The following is an 18,733-nucleotide window of genomic DNA, read 5'->3' as shown; positions in this document are numbered from 1 at the left end:
TAGAAAAAGGAAAGTCAGAAGCTCAGCAAGCACTCCCAAATGTAACTAAAGCAAAATCTGAAATAGTATTTTAAGGTCTTCCTGTTTCTGAAGTTCTCTGTGTTTCTGTCTTTAGAAAACTTCGCTGAGGATTCTACTAAGGTTCAATCTGTTCCGAAGTCCAATTCTTCTCATCTGACTGATGATGTTTTCCACTAATGGCGCATATTGTAGAGGTCTAGACCGTGTATCACAGTGGTGGGTTGTTGGTGGACCCTCGTGGCAACTGATTCGGTCAATGTTACCTTTTTTGTAACCTTTTGTGCGTGTGGTGCCCCTAACGTACTGTGTGATCGTCATATTGACAGTGTTAACCAGGCCACGGGGCCTGGTGAGATGCTTTTTTTCCCCCCCTCTCTGCTCTTGAGATAAACCTGCAGAGTAGATGGTGCAGACATGGACCAGTGTCCCCACATGCAGAGGAGAAACATGGCTGAATTCTTATAATCCAAGCACTCGTTTTCCTTGCCCACCACCACTACCAACCTGCTCACACATGTTATCTTTTTCCGTCTCAGGACACTTTTAGTACAATTTCATTATAGATAGAGGTTTACCGACTCGTTTACACCGAATGCATTTCATGTAAGGTCTACCCTAATGTCAAAAGGGAATGTACAATAATTAGATGAATAAACTGGCCCCAATTCCAGTTTCTAGGAAGTTTGCCTGTAGACCGAAATGCCGTTGATGGAATTTAGACACTAGTGACCTTTAATTCCAAAGGGCCTGAGTATCCTTGACCTTATTTTCTTGACCTTTTCCTTCCGTTACTACATCTGTACCTCCCTTACGGGGTCTGCAGCATTGTCCGCTAAACACAAAAGCCAGACATGAACGTTTTTTTCTAGTTGCATTCTGTATTTACCACAAAGGCTCATATGGTAGGTGGTTAAATATTTTCCGAAATGAAGTAAATGTTTAAATGTACATATTTCATTCCAAAATGTTTTATTTTGAGAAGAAACAAGAAAAAAGAAAATTAAACCGCTCAAGAGAATATTTATATAAAGAAATTATAGAGAACCCCACGTCGGGCTCTGTGCTACCAGATCGGGATTGTTCAGGATTCTCCCTCTCACTCGCTCTCTCTGCCCTTCCCCCGCTCGCTCTCTCTCTCTCTCTCTCTCCCAAAAATAAATAAATAAACTTTAAAAAATAAAAAAAAATTATAGGAATAGCGTCTCAACAGAAACCCTACTGTTGGCCCATTCCAAAGTTCACAAGGGTCTTAGGTTATAACATAATGGGTAAAGTCGCCCCTTCAATCTCCGATAGCCTCTGGCAATTTTGTCAAATATTGAGTACCACATTAACCCTTGGGTAAGCTTTCAAAGTTATGGACTCCTTTATGTCAGCTTCCGCTATAAAATAATGACCTTTGGTATCTTTTGTTTCTGCGTCAATAAATCTGTGGTCGATTTATGGCCACAGAACTCATAGATTTTGGGGGTTGGTGTAGCATCTTGTGTTTACTGACAGCTGCCTTGTTGATTTCTTTAATAACATCATGCATTTTACAGTCAGTTAAGTGAGATTTCATATACTTAGGAGTACCACTGAACTCATCAGGAGTTATTCATGGCATTTCTTTAATCTTCCTGTTTTCGTTCCTTTGTTCATTTGGGGGCTTCTTTGTGGCTGTAGGTGGCTCAACTTTGTTTCTTCATGGTCAAGATTTGATCTCTTAATACAGCTCTAGGTATGTTACTTGAGGCAAATGGGGACGCCTTTTTTTTTTTTTTTTTAGATGTTCCACATCTTTATAATCTTCTTCAGGGGATTCACAGAGCCCCTTCCGCGAACTGTCAGTTTGTTCTTGACATGGAGTTTCCAATTCCAAGTTATTTATTAGCCCATTTGTTACAATGATCTCCTCTCCTATTTCATTTAACATCGTCTTCAAGGTAGGTTCTTGGCCACAGTTTCCTAATGATGGAGTTTATTCTTAATCTTTTCATTAATATGACAGCACAATTATTCTAGATCTGAAAAGGCCAGCCTGTATCCCTCTTGCACCAGTCCAGGAGCAAAGTCCAAAGTTACTTTTTTTTTTCTAAGTTTATTTATTTTTAAGAGACAGGGAGAGACAGAGCGTGAGCAGGGGAGGGACACAGAAAGAGAGAGAGAGAATCTGAAGCCGGCTCCAGCTGTGAGCTATCAGCACAGAGCCCGAACCGGGGCTCGAACCCGCGAACTGTGAGATCGTGACCTGAGCCGAAGTCAGATGCTTAACTGACTGAACCACCCAGGTGCCCCCATCTATGTATCTCTCCATTGATTTTTCAACTATAACTTTTTTGGTACATTCAAACATTAAAATAATACATAGATTGCAAACAAATGACATAGATATATAATAAACTGGGAAAGTCTGATGCTCATAGTATGTTATTAAATAAGACAAATACGAAACAGTAGGTATAATATTACCTGTGGTGTGAATATGCGTGAATGATACAAGAATGTATTAGCCTAGCCGGAAAAATCTTTTATATTCTAGACATGTAAACATAGTATGATTTTCTTTCAAATAACAGGTAGTATGTGAAAATTACTTTAAATTATACTTAAACAAATTTTTTTAACATTTATTCATTTTTCAGAGTGAGAGAGACAGAACATGAGCGGGGGAGGGGCAGAGAGAGAGGGAGACACAGAATCCGAAGCAGGCTCCAGGCTCCAGGCTCTGAACTGTCAGCACAGGGCCCGAGGCGGGGCTCGAACTCACGGACTGGAAGATCATGAACTGAGCTGAAGTTGGACACTTTACTGACTGAGCCACCCAGGCACCCCTTAAATTATACTTTTAAAAATTAAATGGATTGAACTTGCCATTTTAACCATTTTGAAATATAAAATTCAGTGACATTAATTGCATTCATAATACTTTGCAACCATCATTACTATATAATTCTGAAACTTTTTCATTACCCTAAACAGGAATTTATAACTATTACACAATATCCTTCATTCACCCACTGTCTCAGCTCCTGATGACCTCTAATCTACTTTTGGTTTCCATGAATTTTCCTACTGTAGATATTTCATATAAGTGTTCATATTCATACAATATTTGTATCTAGTTTATTTCAAGCAAATTTTATGTTATACATGTGTTTATATATATTTACTTCACAGCATTTTTTTTAAGTTTATTTACTTTGAGAGGGGGAGAGAGAGTGTGCAGGAGGGGCAGAGAGAGAGAGAGAGAGAGAGAGAATCCCAAGTAGGCTCTGCATTGTCAGTGCAGAGTCCAATGCAGGGCTTGAACTCACAAAAGTGTGAGATCATGATCTGAGCCAAAGTCAGGAGTCAAATGCTTAGCCGGCTGAGCCACCCAGGGGCCCCTATTTTACCAATTTTTTTTTTTTTTCAACGTTTTTTAATTTATTTTTGGGACAGAGAGAGACAGAGCATGAACGGGGGAGGGGCAGAGAGAGAGGGAGACACAGAATCAGAAACAGGCTCCAGGCTCTGAGCCATCAGCCCAGAGCCTGACGCGGGGCTCGAACTCACGGACCGCGAGATCGTGACCTGGTTGAAGTCGGACGCTTAACCGACTGCGCCACCCAGGCGCCCCTATTTTACCAATTTTTAAAAGATCAAGTGAATGGAGACATGGAAAATTTCTGGGCAATAAATGCCCATTTGTGTTACTTGCAATCATTGGTATTTTTTAAATTATTATTATTTGAGAGAGAGTGCCCAAGTGGGGGAGGGGGAAGGGTGGGAGGGAGAGAGAGAGAATCTTAAGCAGACTCCACACTCAGTGCAGAGCCCAACACAGGGCTCGATCCCACAACCCTGGGATCATGACCTGAGCCAAAATCAGGAGTCTGGTGCTCAACCGACTGAGCCACCCAGGTGCCCAGTAACCATTGGTATTTTTAACCTAATCCAGAGTAATCCTGCCAGATCTTCCAAGGCATTTTCAATGTGAGGAGGATCTGTGTTAAAAGACATGAATTCTGTGTATGGGTTAAACTCTATATATCGGTTTTATGGAATGTGCCAAGCATCGTACTTACCAGCTTCTTGCTGCTTCTTGGAAACTGCCTTCCTGAGGGATGAGGGCCCAGGCTGTTCTTAACGTAAAGTTGATCATAAGTTGTATCATTGGTGCCAGACGATAGCACATTCAGCCTATGTGTTGTTGGTTATAAACAGCTCAGCTCAAATAGAGACAAAGCCAATCACAAGCTTTGATTCTCCAGAAATGGAGCCGGGCAATACAGACGAAGTTAAACAGATGCACAGAGAAAGGCAATGAGGTAGGAAGGACAATGGAGGCCATGGGATAAGTTAAAGATACAGGTAAGCCACAGCTTTAAGTATGCAGAAGTAGTTGAGAAAACTAACTGGGGGAAGAAGCCCATATTTCAGGAAAGGCAGAGCTGAACAAGAAGCTGAGTATCATGGGTAGAGTAAAATCCACAGTCTCCACTCTTATATGTATTTTTCTGGCTTAGCTAATACAATACACTCTTCTAAAGAGTCCTGTGGTTGTCTTGAATCCACAGTAACCTTCAAGCTGTCTCTTTCAGAACTCTCCTTCTTCTTGGATAGGCCTGGGATTACAACACGCCCCTCATTACCTGGATTAATGTACGTGATTCCATTTCTTACAAGCTGGAAAATCCAAGGAATACAGAAATCACTACCAGGAACGAGGCTTTGTGAAATAGGAAGTCACCAACAATGTGGACCTTTTGTGATTAGTTAAGGCACTATGGCTGGAAAGCATTGAGAGGTCCTACCCATTCCAAAACTATGTTTTCCTGGTAGTCACAGCATGTGGCCAGAGAAGATGAAGTTACGAGCAATGACTGCAAAGCAAAACTTTAAGGAATGAAACATACTACACTTGAATGATTTTCACCTATAGAAGCAGGAAATTTACAAAGTTAAAGTCCAGAATGCCTGCTTATTCAAAGCAGCTAAAGAAAATTTGTTAGAGGAAGTATTTTCATCTAATAGCCAGCAGCACCCATTGCCAAACAGGTGCATCAGAAGACATCACAGAACCTTGCTGTATCCTTTTTGGTCAAAGCAAATCACTGTTTGACCAGAGTAAGGACATGGGTAGAAAGTGGAAGGTGTTATTTTTTTTTTACCAAGCTTCTCTTTTTGACCAATTGTGATAATCCATCCCAGATATGAAGCAAGCCTGAAAGTACCACCTTTTTCTCTGGATGAGCCATTAGGACCTGGAAGAAAAGACTCATACAAAAAAAAAGTCCCTGGAGGATCACAGATGACATAGGGACGTGAGACAGTCTCAGATGCTGGGTGGTGAATAATCAAACCTAGAGGATGAGCTCACAGGATTAACTGGAATTAGTGTCTCAGTATGGGCACTATTGACATTTTGAGCTGGATAATTCTTTTTCGTGGAAAGCCGTCCTGTGGATTGTAGGATGTTTAGCAGCATCCCTAGCCTCTACCCCCTGGATGCCAGTAGCAACCCCCTGTTGAGATAATCAAAAACAACTCCAAATAATGCCAATTGTCCCGTGTGTGTGTGTGTGTGTGTGTGTGTGTGTGTGGCGGGGGGGCAGGGGGACAGGGGTGACTGCCCCCAGTTGAGAACCATTGAACTAAAGCAACTGAAGAGGTGTGGTAATCTAGGGATAGAAAATGTCTCATCTACTGAAATCATAAATATATTTCTTCGTTGGTTTTAATGATGTAATTAATTGAATGGAATTTCCGTTTTAAGAAAACTAGAACATTACAGAAAAAATGCCAAATCTTTATGCATTTTAATTTAATTTTAGGCACTCCTACAAGGTAGGAGGATGTGCCTCTTTTATAAATGACCCGTGGAATGGCTGTTTGTAGGAATCAAGGTAAGGGGCCAAGTTCTATCTTTAAGTCAAGGCCAAGGTGAAGGTTAAGGAACTGACACAAACCACAGACCAGACAACAGGAATTCAGCAGATGAAGGAAGTCAGAGTCAGGGATGAGCATGACATTAAAAGGTCCTGTGGGGGTTTCAGAAGCTTAGGATAGGTACTGAACTTTTCTGTTGGTCAGAGAACAAAGTTACCCAGATTTCATAGAGCAGAGAGCTATTTGTTGATATTGGAACTACTTACCCAAGACTGTAATAAGAGAAGACTAAAGAGAAGTTCATCACAGCTTTATTTATGAGAGATAAACTAGCATGTAACCAAAAATGTCAGATAATAGTAAAAAAAGTTAAGTAAAACCATGATAGTACATCAAAGGAATCCAATGCAGCCATTTCATAACCCAAAGGCATTACAATGATATGGGAAATGTTCATGAACCGTGAAGTGGAAAAACATAGGAAATCACCATGCCCACTGATGTCAACTTTGAGAAGGTACTCATAAAAAGAGCATTGATGATAGGTAGCTAAAATATTTATGCTGGTGTTTTACTATAGATTACTATTATCTTCATCGATATAATTTCTATAAATCCTTACATGAACATATCCTTATGTTATAATCAGAAAATTTAATTATATCTAAAGGTTATACTGTGTCATTTTATCCACCAACTTATTAGATCATCTTATGGTCAATATTACATTAAGTTGGTATTTGAGTAAATAATGCTTTAAAAAGAGCTGATATATTTAAAGTTCGGTTAAAAAATACAATGTTTTATTCATAAAATGTGTTCAGCATCCAGCCTTATTGGAAATAATAAAAAAGTGGGCTAACATTATGATTTTTGAATTAATATTGAGCACAAAATAGGTCTTACTAGTGATTAGTATAATGTCTGATTATGTTACACTCACTATCTTTCCCTATCTTTGCTTCTCCCCTCCATTCTAGAATGTTGGAAGCCATTTAAATTCTTAATCATTATTGGTTGTTTAAACTACTGAATGTTTTTGTTTGTTTGTTTGTTACCTGTGGTAATATGGCAGATCGTTCTAGAATTCTGGAAACTAATAATGTAGTAGGACCTAAAACCTAACATTAGGAGACTTGGGGTTTTAAGGCTCTTCTTGTGGGAGGAGTTTCCATCTAACTGTTGTATCAACTTCATCATCAAGATTTCCCAGCTCCTGTTCTTTAGAGAGTTCTAAGAATACCTAAGTGGGAGAAAATAAATAAGGAAACACACATGTCAGGGTGTTTCTGAAAGATGGATACACACAGAGTTTCACACAAAGGCTCCCAGATGATGCTCCCTGGTTTAAAGAAAGCTCACCTGTTCCAAGGTAGCCTGAGAGAGGCTGTATTCTTCCAGGTCGAAGGTCTGTTTCACTGCATTTCAAAGGGACTGACATCAGTGGCTTACATGTTTTTCACCAAAAGTGTTTTCAAAGTACACAATATAAGCAGTAACCTCAGGTCCATGAGACACTTGAAGATACAGGCCAAGTCATTAAATTTTTTGGAAGGTTAACTTAAAGAAAAATGTTGATATGGCCCAACAAAGAAGAGTAACGCATGAATACATAAATTGCCACAGACTTTTTCTTCGAAGAGCTCCTCGCGTCCTATTTCGGTATTTCGCCTTTTGATTCCTACATATGTATTATTGGACTCCAAATCGACTGTTGGGTATTGTTGGGTCTCTATATTTATAAGAACCTACGGAGGAGTACCCTGCATGCAGGTACCATTTGAGTCAATCCCATATTTCTACACGTCAAGGCCTCATCAATAGCCAGTGTGACCTCTAGTCAGTGTCTCTAGAACCAGTTCAACCCCTCCCCCCCCCCAACTGACCCTAACTTGTCACATTGCAGCCCTGTGTACTATCCTTCTCCAACCTTCATTTGAGCCTCCTCTCGTTGTCTCCACATTCTTGCTCCCTACCCCTCTGACTATGATAAACATGGAGATGCAAGAAGTTTCCCTCAGTATTCTCTGGGACATGTTGATAATTATCCTCCAATACTATGCAATGGAACCAGGAGAGAACATTCTGGCTTCCTGGCAGCTGAGTTACCTTGTTAGCAGAGGAAAAATCAGGGGGAGTAAACCTGATTCTAGAGCCACCACTGAATTTCCGTCAGGGTTTGTAAGACTAGTCCAGTGGAGGTTGTCTAAGTTTTGGCTGATTATACAATCTTTCCACTTGAACTCATATAGTATATATTCCATGTAAAAATATGCACGATAAAGTCTAAGTATGTCTAAACTTACCTGCCTCTAATTTGAAAAAGGCCTGAGACAGAGGGCGAACGGCTTCCACAGGTAGTTTATATGCCATCATGGAGGAATATCTGGGGGAAGGAAAGATTCCCACTTATCACAGTGTTATAACAGTGGGGAGAAATTGATGGCCAAAATAAATTTTCAAAGTTTTCTTTGAGTAGAAGTCTAAGTAGTTTAATTTGATAGTGCATGAATCTGAGCCGAATAACTTATCTTTAGTCATAAAAATCTGGTCACAACCAAAATCTGGTTCCTCTAAATTTAATGTTCAAGATAAATACTGAAAGATATCTCTGATAAAGAATCTTTCATACTCAGCCTGTGCTGTCTTTCTTACCATATTAATGCCAATACCTGAACATGCTCCCTGGAACCTTTTCATAAAACTTTCCCCCCTGCATTTAATTTCCAATCTCTCTTATAATATTAAAACCCGCCAAACTGGGGCGCCTGGGTGGCGCAGTCGGTTAAGCATCCGACTTCAGCCAGGTCACGATCTCGCGGTCCGTGAGTTTGAGCCCCACGTCAGGCTCTGGGCTGATGGCTCGGAGCCTGGAGCCTGTTTCCGATTCTGTGTCTCCCTCCCTCTCTGCCCCTCCCCCGTTCATGCTCTGTCTCTCTCTGTCCCAAAAATAAATTTAAAAAAAGTTGAAAAAAAAATTAAAAAAAAAAAAAACCCCGCCAAACTATCTCCTATTAAAAAACTTTTTTTCTTGACCTCCAGCTTCCCTTTTCCCAAATAAGTTCGTCCATGACCTCCATGTTGTACAATCCAGTGAACATTCTTTAGTTCTTATTTTTTAGACTTCTCAAAAGCATTAAATGCAGTTGTAGACATCCTCCTTAAAACTAACACACACTCTCTTTCAGCTTCTTAAACAACCAATATCTGTGACTTTCTTTCTAACTTTCTAGACCTGTTCTATTTAATATCTTAGCTACTAGCCACATGTAGTATTTAAATTTAAATTGAGGTGCCTGGGTGGCTCAGTTGGTTGAACCTCTGATTTCAGATCAGGTTGTGATCTCACAGTTCATGAGCCCCACATTGGGCTCTGTGCTGACTGTTCAGAGCCTGGAGCCTGCTTCAGATTCTCTGTCTCCCTCTCTCTCTCTGCCCCTCCCCTGCTCACACTCTGTCTCTCTCTCTCTCTCTCTCTCTCTAAAATAAATAAACATCAAGGATTTTTTAAATTTAAACTAATTAAAATAAATAAAGTGTAAAATTCAATCCCTTGGTCACACTAGCCATGTGTGAAGTGCTCCATAGCCACATATGGGTATTAGCTACCATTTTGGACAGCACAGATATGGGGCATTTCCATCATTGCAGAAATTTGGTAAGATAGTGCTGTTTTATTTATTTATTTATTTTTTTAATTAATTTAAAAAAAAAATTTTTTTAACGTTTATTTATTTTTGAGACAGAGAGAGACAGAGCATGAACGGGGGAGGGTCAGAGAGAGAGGGAGACACAGAATCGGAAACAGGCTCCAGGCTCTGAGCTGTCAGCACAGAGCCCGAAGCGGGGCTCGAACTCACGGACCATGAGATCATGACCTGAGCCGAAGTCGGACGCTTAACCGACCAAGCCACCCAGGCACCCCAAGATAGTGCTGTTTTAGACACACTTTAATAATTTGTCATAATGGCTGTTGTGGTGGTGGTGGTAGTTTCCCCACCAGCTTTTCTTCCTCAATCCAATCTCAACACAGAGAGTTCCTGGTATTTCATCCTAGACCTTCTCTCTTTTCTATGTCCCCTGTTGACTTCACACATTCTCCTAACTTAATGGTCTTCTATATAGTAAAAATGCCCGGGGCGCCTGGGTGGCGCAGTTGGTTAAGTGTCCGACTTCAGCCAGGTCACGATCTTGCGGTCCGTGAGTTCGAGCCCCGCGTCAGGCTCTGGGCCAATGGCTCGGAGCCTGGAGCCTGTTTCCAATTCTGTGTCTCCCTCTCTCTCTGCCCCTCCCCTGTTCATGCTCTGTCTCTCTCTGTCCCAAAAATAAATTAAAAATGTTGAAAAAAAAAATTTAAAAAAAAATGCCCATCATTGATGATTGCCAGACCAAATCTCTCAATGACCTTTCACTTTTCTTCTGAGCCACAGGGCTACATCTCAGTATTTTGGCATCTCCACTTGGAGATGCCACCCTTTACACATCAACGATATGAGCTTTTTCCCCCACTCTGCAGGTATAAAGTTCTTTCTTGACTTAAGTTCTTTACACATTCTGTGTTCTCTTCTTCCCATTCTTCAGCAGCCAAACTCTGCTCAGTTTTAAAGTCCTACCTTAATGTCATTTCCTTATTTCTTTGTATCTTCATTTGCTTAATATCCTCATCCCCCAAAGATGGTAAGCACCATAAGAATCTTCTCTATTTATTGACTACTCGATACATGGTCTCCAGCATATAGTAGGTATTCAGTAAGTATTATTTTTAGGAAATTAATAGAATAAATATATTTAAAAAACCCTGTAACTCTTTCTTTTTTCTTTTTTTTTTTTAATTTTTGGGACAGAGAGAGACAGAGCATGAACAGGGGAGGGGCAGAGAGAGAGGGAGACACAGAATCGGAAACAGGCTCCAGGCTCCGAGCCATCAGCCCAGAGCCTGACGCGGGGCTCGAACTCACGGACCGCGAGATCGTGACCTGGCTGAAGTCGGATGCTTAACCGACTGCGCCACCCAGGCGCCCCTCTTTCTTTTTTTTTAATGCTTATTTATTTATCTTGAGAGATAAGGAGAGAGTGCCAGGAGGAGAGGGGCAGAGAGAGGGAGAGATAGAATCCTAAACAGACCTCTGGCTGTCAGTGCAGGGCCCACTGCAGGGCTCTATCCTATGAACCCTGGGATCATGACCTGAGCTGAAATCAAGAGTCAGATGCCCAACTGACTGAGCCACCCAGGCACCCCAACCCTGTACAAATTTCAATTCAACTCAGCTTCATTCTGCTATTCACGTGGGTTTGGTTATCCGTGCTTGTAACTCATAGCTCACCACACACAAATTTCAAAGAACCATAGGGAGGATTAAATGTCCTATAATCAATTAATTTAGAATTGAGTCAATCTTTCTCAAGAATATGTATGTGTGTGTTATTGGAGCTCTAGATGCAATTTTATATTTGGTAAAATGCTACATAGGTTGACACATAATTTTTATTGTCTATTAAAAATTAAATTCATGGTTTAGTTCATTCTCTGTTCCTATTTTTCAAACCACTGCATAATTTATACATCCATGCATATGCACACACACACACGCACACACACACACCCACCCACCTTTTCTGAGATATGAAGCATCCACTGAAAATAGCTTTTCAATTGCTCTTTTTTCTATATATCCAAGTGACCTCCAAACAACTTGTTTTGTAATAAATAAGCCAGTTCCACCTTTCTCTTCCTCTCCAGACTCATCCTAGACTAAATTATGTGTAGTGGAAAACCTATACACTTGCCACCCGAGCCAAAAACGTCCTTTACCTTTCCTGCCGAGCAGCCTGAGGAAAAAGCTTCAGAATCTCCATGTGGACAGGTTCCACTTGAGCGGGGTCCTTTATTTTTACTTCTAGAATATAATCTTTACCAAACTTGCTTTTCAGATTTTGAATGGAACCAATACACCTAATCCAGGGAAGACAAAAAAAAGAGTTGAAGGAAAAAAAACCCAAAACACTTATCTTTTAATTTCTTCCTCAACTGCAAATGCAGAGGTAGATATTCGATCATAGATCAAAAGATATTCGATCATAGATCAAGGAGCTGAAGAATACAAGCTGTCACAGTGAACTGCAATTCTCCCTGAGGAACTTGGGGGCCGAGTGTGGTCAAGGATGGGCACCCACCTCAGTTTTCCGGACACCATGATGGCCACGCGGTCACACACAGCCTCAGCCTCCGCCATGGAGTGGGTGGTCAGGAGAACACCCTTCTCTGTGTTTTTAACAATGGTCTGAATTGCCTGCCTACAGATAAAGGATGGGATTGTTCACATTTAGGAAGTAACTTGGATATGTATGAGACGAATCACTGGGTTCTACTCCTGCAGCCAAGATTACTACACAGCATATTAACTAACTTGGATTTAAATTTAAATAAATAAATAAATAAATAAATAAATACATAAATACATAAATACATAAATACATAAATAAAATAAGTAAGTAAATAAATAAATTTAAAAAAAAGAAAAAGTAATTTGGGAAAGTAGATGAACAGAAAGAAATAGGAAGACTAAATAGAAAATTTCGAATTCAGTCACAAGAAAAAAAAATCTTTGCTCTAGAGAGAAAGAATAAAAATTGTACTGCATTATGTAATTATATTACAACATTCATTGGCTTCATAGCATGAAAAGTTGGGAAATAGTGAGTAAAACAATGTTTGTTTAAAAAAGCTGGAGTACAGAGAAACATCACATTGTAGGATTTTCAACAACTGAAAAATAAAAGAAAAAAGAGGCAGAGGAAGAAGAGGAAGAAAAAGAAAATCCAAGCGAAGACATTCAAGATTCTATTCGATTCTTAACATGTCTATTTTTCCTTCCTTGGGGAATTTTGAATACTACATTAAGTTTCACTGAATTAAATAATAGACGATGTGAGCATCAAAGATAAATAGGACAAATGTAGAAAGAATATTAACTCCAGACTCATACTATGTAATCTGATGTCCCTCACCACATTTGCTGTTGCCCCTCGGGGTCCACCCCTGTGGATGGCTCATCCAGAAGCACCACCGATGGGTCTCCCAGGATGCTCAGTGCAAAGCACAGCTGGAACGAGAAGGAGAGGAACAGCATGTCTGGCACCGACCCGTGGGGTGCGTAGAGTAACACTCGGCCCCCCACCTACCTTCCTCTTTACTTCTTGGGATAAGTCCTTCACGGGTACTTTAAGTTGTTCCTGGAGCTTGAAAGCTTCCACCAATCTGACAAAAAAAACCCGACACTGATTTATACACAAGGCACATGTTCCTACCTACACCAACGATATAGAAAACCTTAGCACCATCCACCTGAAAACAGTAGATTGAAGGACCATTAACATCATCACAAATGTATAAACTTATGATTTGGTTCTTATTCAGATTTTCAGTCATTTTAATTTGCATGAAAATTAAAAGATCTTGTTTATGATCTCCTTTCCATATTTAATCAGGAAATGACATGTTCCTCCCGTCTTCCCTCCACAAAGCTTCCTTCTGTACCGAGAAGTACTCAGAGCAGCCTCCTGTTTGCTCATTCCTTTCACTGCTGCGTACAGCTCCAGGTGGTCCTTCCCCGTAAGACTGGGCCACAGTGAGTTCTCCTGAGGACAGTACCCCAAGAACTTGACGGTGTCATCTTCCGGTTGCCTTGGAGATGTTCTGTAGCCTTCTAAAACCACCTGCATCGAACAAGGAAAGTCAGATCCGCATCCAGCTTTTGCTCCAATCCTCCCTCTACTGAAGGAGATAAAAGTGGCTCCTTGAAAAATGAAAAATAGAATTATCATATGATCCAGTAATTCCACTACTGGGTATTTAACCAAAGAAAACAATAATACTAATTCAAAAAGATATACACCTCCCTCCATGTTTATTGCAGCATTATTGACAAGAGCCAAGATGCGGAAGCATTCCAAGTATCCATTGATAGGTGAATGCGTAAAGAAGAAAGGACAGATGAATTTTATATATATATATCATTATATATATTGTATCATTATATGTATTATATATAATGGAATATTTATTATATTATATTAGATTAGATACATATTCCATTATATATATTCCATTATATATAATATATAATGCTATAATATATATAATGTAATATATATTATATTACATATATTATATTACATATATAATGCATTATATAATATATATTATAGCCTTATATATTATATATAATGGAATATATATCATATTATATTAGATATATATGCTACATTATATACTATATATTACATTGTATATTATATATAATAAATTATATATTATATGATATATTATATTACGTATCTATTATATTATATATTACATTATGTATATTATATATCATATTATATATTACATTGTGTATTATATATAATAAATTATATATTCTATAATATATATTATATTACATATATTATATTAAATATATATTCCATTATATATTATATATATTATAGCATTATATATATTATAAATAAAGGAATATATATTATATTACATATATATTATATTAAATATACATTCCATTATATATTATATATATTATAGCCTTATATATTATATATAATGGAATATATATTATATTATATTATATTATATTATATTAAATATTATATTAAATATTATAAATATTAATATATATAATATATGACTTAATATATTATATTATATTAAATATATACTGCATATATTAATATTATATATTATATTATATATACATTACATTATACATTACATTAAAATAATTAGTTATATATTAATTAATATATTAATAATATATAATATATATTACATATACATTACATTATATATAATATATATCATATCATTATATATATTACATATATATATAATGGAATATTATTCAGCCACAGAAAAGAATGACAGCTTGCCCCTGTGACAATGTGGATGGACCCGGAGAGTATCACGCTAAGTGAAATAAGTCAGTCAGAGAAAGGCAAGTACCATATGATTTTACTCATATGTGGAATTTAAGAAACAAAACAAAGAAAAAGAGAGAAAACAACAAAAAAAAACACTGTTACATACAGAAAACAAAGTGGTGATTGCCAGAAGGGAGGTGCAGACCAAAGAAATAGGTGAAGGCAATTAAGAGGACACTTAGCATGATGAGCATTGGGTGACATATAGAATTGCTGAATAATTATATTGTACACCTGAAACTAATATAATGCTGTATGTTAATTATACTTGAATAAAGAAAGGGGCCATTGAGCTTCACTATTTAAAAAAAAAAATTTTTTTTAACGTTTACTTATTTTTGAGACAGAGAGAGACAGAGCATGAACAGGGAAGGGGCAGAGAGAGGGAGACACAGAATCCGAAACAGGCTCCGGGCTCTGAGCTGTCAGCACAGGGGCCCGACGCGGGGCTCGAACTCACGGACCGCGAGATCGTGACCTGAGCCGAAGTTGGACGCTCAACCGACTGAGCCACCCAGGCGCCCCGAGCTTCACTATTTTTTGAGCATGCAGAGATATTTTGTAAAATGTTTCATCTATTTATTCATTTTCTCAAAAATCATTTGATCTGCTGAAAGAACAATATGAGGACGATATTGACACTGCAAATGAAGTTTCCCCTGGCAATGAGCTTGTCACGTACCGTTCCTGCAGTTGGCTTTGTGTCTCCTGTTACCATTTTAATAGAAGTGCTTTTACCGGCTCCATTGTGTCCCAGCAACCCCAACACTTCACCTGGAAGACAGAGTCGTCATTGACGATATGATTTGTACTTCAAAGTTTGACCAGCCTAAATTCACTTAGCTTAGTAATATTTCGAAACAAAAGAACATCTTCCAATAACCCCCTTGTAATTTTCTATATTACAGTGTGAATGGAAAGACTTTGGATTTATAGTAGAATGGTTTGGTCTTCCTGATCCAAGATGGGGTTTCTCACCATTTGAACTGGGACATGATTTTGAAACAAATTGTTTCTCTGCCAACATGTCAAGTATTTTTTTTTTTAATGTTTATTTATTTTTGAGACAGAGAGAGACAGAGCATGAACGGGGGAGGGCCAGAGAGAGGGAGACACAGAATCAGAAGCAGGCTCCAGGCTCTGAGCCATCAACCCAGAGCCTGACGCGGGGCTCGAACTCACGGACCGCGAGATCGTGACCTGAGCTGAAGTTGGACGCTTAACCGACTGAGCCACCCAGGCACCCCATGTCAAGTATTTTTATAATTATCTGTTAACCAAGATAGGTGAACAGTCTCAAAGAATGGAAATTTTCCCCCTTTTCATAGTCCCAAACCTAAATAATAAGGAACATTCTAATCAAGGGAACGTTATCCAAACCTTTGTTAACGCAGAATGAGATGTTTCTAATAGCTATTTTCTTCTTTCTTGTTGAAAAGCAATGTTCCTTTTTCTCTTTATATTCCTTGTGTAAACAGCTTGCCACTATGAGTGGTTTCTGGAAAACATGACAAAGCATGATTTTCCCATTAAATTTCAGGTATTTTGTGCATGCATGTTTTATCTTTCATGTCCTAGGCTATGAGTCTAACCAGATTTTGTGACAGTGATAATTCAGCCTCTTTCTTTCAAATGAAATGCCTAAATGTACATTCATGAATGAAGATTACTTTATCAACCACGGAGAAAACCAATTCGTAATCAAATTCATTGTGTTTGCGTTATGCCCTTAGCACTAATTTCTAGTTGATTTCTTTAAAAAAATTTTTTTGTTTATTTATTTTTGAGACAGAGAAAGACAGAGCATGAGCAGGGGAGGGGCAGAGAGAGAGGGAGGCACAGAAACGGAAGCAGGCTCCAGGCTCTGAGCTGTCAGCACAGAGCCCTATGCGGGGTTTGAACTCACAAGCTGTGAGATCAGGACCTGAGCTGAAGTCGGTCGCTTAACCGACTGAGCCATCCAGGCGCCCCTCTGGTTCATTTCTTATTGAAATGAACTGGGTGTAAATTCACCTGCTGATTACCGTTACTAACGTCACAATTCGAGATGAGGCAAAATGAAACTGCAAGTCTTGCAGAAGACGCGAACTTTTGTTAAGGTTGATAAAAATATCGGAGAATGTGTTGAATTGCAGTGACGCATGAAGACGTGGCCGGTGAAGACCCACAAAAAACCGAAGAAGAGAAAACTAGAGGAGTCATGATAAGATACGTACTGCAAAAGATGCGATTTAAATATGACATACACATGCAATGTCACAGAAACAAAACCAAGTTGTGAAAAGAAAAACCAGGAATTCAGCTCTCCAGGACAAGCTACCGAGCTCAGAGTTTTGTGAAGGGTCAAGACACTTGTCACCTCATCCGGGTTCAGAGTAGTGAGTGCATTTGCTGTTCTCGCTCTTTCAGCTTGGACATTCTCATCTTCTTCTTCTGGCTCTTCTGGGTTTGGATGATTTTCCCTACTTCTTGAGGAGATCCTACAGAGAAAATGAAATAACATACCATTCGATTCTAGCTGTACCACCTTATCAAGAGAACGTACGTAAGCCTCTATACTTAAATGACTATCCTTGGCTTTAAGAGGAAAAAAAAGTAATTTACTACCGACAAGATTCCTTCTGTAGGTAGCCAAGTCCCTTGAAATATTTTCTTTGATTATTGTCTTTAAGACCTTCTATTCCATCTGTCAACGGGCTCTCTAAATCCCTCAGATGCACACTCATCAGTGTTTCCCGTCTGCCTCATCCACATTGTGCTCACATTACATCATCAGTGATCGCCAGAACTGGCTTCTCTTCCCTTTCCAAAACGGTCCACCCACATACTGAACGCACCATCTCATTCTCATGTCTCCTCTTTGGGGACTGATACTTGCTCTCGGCAGGAGAAAAACAAACTTTGGTGCTTCCCCACTGCTAAGAGAGAGGCACAGAACAAACAAAACTCAACTTGCCTAAAATCTGTTAAGACCCAGGACTTAGAAATTATGCATGCCTGCATTCAATCTAATGCGGTTTGGGGTTGGTTTGGTTTTTATTTTTTCCCCAGAATAACGATGTCCAGTTTGCCCTGCTAAGAACTGACTAGTAAATCTATCATAATAAATTGATGTTAAATGTACTGTCACCAACATTAAATATTGAAATTATAGTCAGATGTTAAGAAATGTTCTCCTGACCTGAAGACTGGGTCTTTCCTCATTGTTTTTTGTCCATACTTCATTTCCAGACACCTTATGACAAAAAGGAAAATGATACTCTGAAGGTATGGCTAAAAAGTAAAGAAGGAAAATTAGAATTAGCATCATCATGGGATTCAGATTCAGTGAACAATATTTGCCTTTCCTTATGGAAGATTTGATCATTTTCTTACAAATTTGACAAAAATCTTACAAAATACTTCGGACAGGAGTTTATCCAAACCAACCCTTCCAATAGGGGAGCAGGAAAAACCCTAAAATCCTGCATTAAATTAAAACACACACACACACACACACACACACACACACACACACACACACACAGAAAAGCTGACGAAATAGTAGGGAGTTTTTTAAAATATAGTAAGAACTTTTGGGCTCCCTGGGTGGCTCAGTCTGTGAAGCATCAGACTCTTGGCTTTGGCTCAGGTCATGATCTCAGGGTTTCATGAGTTCAAGCGCCACGTTGGGCTCTGCATTGACACTGCAGAGCCTGCTTGGGATTCCCCCTCTCTCTGCCCCTCCCCAGCTCACCATCTCTCTCAAAAATAATCAATTAAAAAGAAAAAAGATAGTAAGGGCTTTTTAAGCCCGATCTCAGTGGATGTAGGGGGTAGGCTTGACATCAAAGTATCTCTGCTCCTGGAGTTAGTTTTCAAACTTCAGATTTCATGGCACATC

At 39.0% G+C, this 18,733-nt stretch overlaps 1 protein-coding gene and 1 pseudogene across 1 annotated transcript in view; both read right to left on the bottom strand.

Annotated features, from left to right (window-relative positions):
- Nucleotides 1–332: 332 nt before the first annotated feature.
- Nucleotides 333–2,178, bottom strand: LOC131496910 (spindle and kinetochore-associated protein 1-like; annotated as a pseudogene).
- Nucleotides 2,179–6,169: 3,991 nt separating this feature from the next.
- Nucleotides 6,170–18,733, bottom strand: part of ABCA10 (ATP binding cassette subfamily A member 10) — a 74,297-nt gene continuing 61,733 nt past the window's right edge. The window contains exons 28-39 of the mRNA XM_058702726.1: nucleotides 18,032–18,123; nucleotides 17,210–17,330; nucleotides 16,231–16,348; nucleotides 15,533–15,624; nucleotides 13,412–13,590; nucleotides 13,057–13,132; nucleotides 12,883–12,977; nucleotides 12,049–12,168; nucleotides 11,687–11,827; nucleotides 8,181–8,260; nucleotides 7,237–7,292; nucleotides 6,170–7,117 (exon numbers count right to left, since the gene is read on the bottom strand). Of these exons, the coding sequence (XP_058558709.1) occupies nucleotides 7,019–7,117; nucleotides 7,237–7,292; nucleotides 8,181–8,260; nucleotides 11,687–11,827; nucleotides 12,049–12,168; nucleotides 12,883–12,977; nucleotides 13,057–13,132; nucleotides 13,412–13,590; nucleotides 15,533–15,624; nucleotides 16,231–16,348; nucleotides 17,210–17,330; nucleotides 18,032–18,123 (1,269 nt within the window). The 3' untranslated portion in view covers nucleotides 6,170–7,018. The remainder of the gene's footprint in view (nucleotides 7,118–7,236; nucleotides 7,293–8,180; nucleotides 8,261–11,686; nucleotides 11,828–12,048; nucleotides 12,169–12,882; nucleotides 12,978–13,056; nucleotides 13,133–13,411; nucleotides 13,591–15,532; nucleotides 15,625–16,230; nucleotides 16,349–17,209; nucleotides 17,331–18,031; nucleotides 18,124–18,733) is intronic.

The sequence above is a fragment of the Neofelis nebulosa genome, chromosome 16 (assembly GCF_028018385.1).
Source record: "Neofelis nebulosa isolate mNeoNeb1 chromosome 16, mNeoNeb1.pri, whole genome shotgun sequence".
Taxonomy (NCBI): Eukaryota; Metazoa; Chordata; class Mammalia; order Carnivora; family Felidae; genus Neofelis; species Neofelis nebulosa.
Note: the sequence above shows the minus strand (reverse complement) of the source record. Positions and strands in the feature narration are given on the sequence as shown.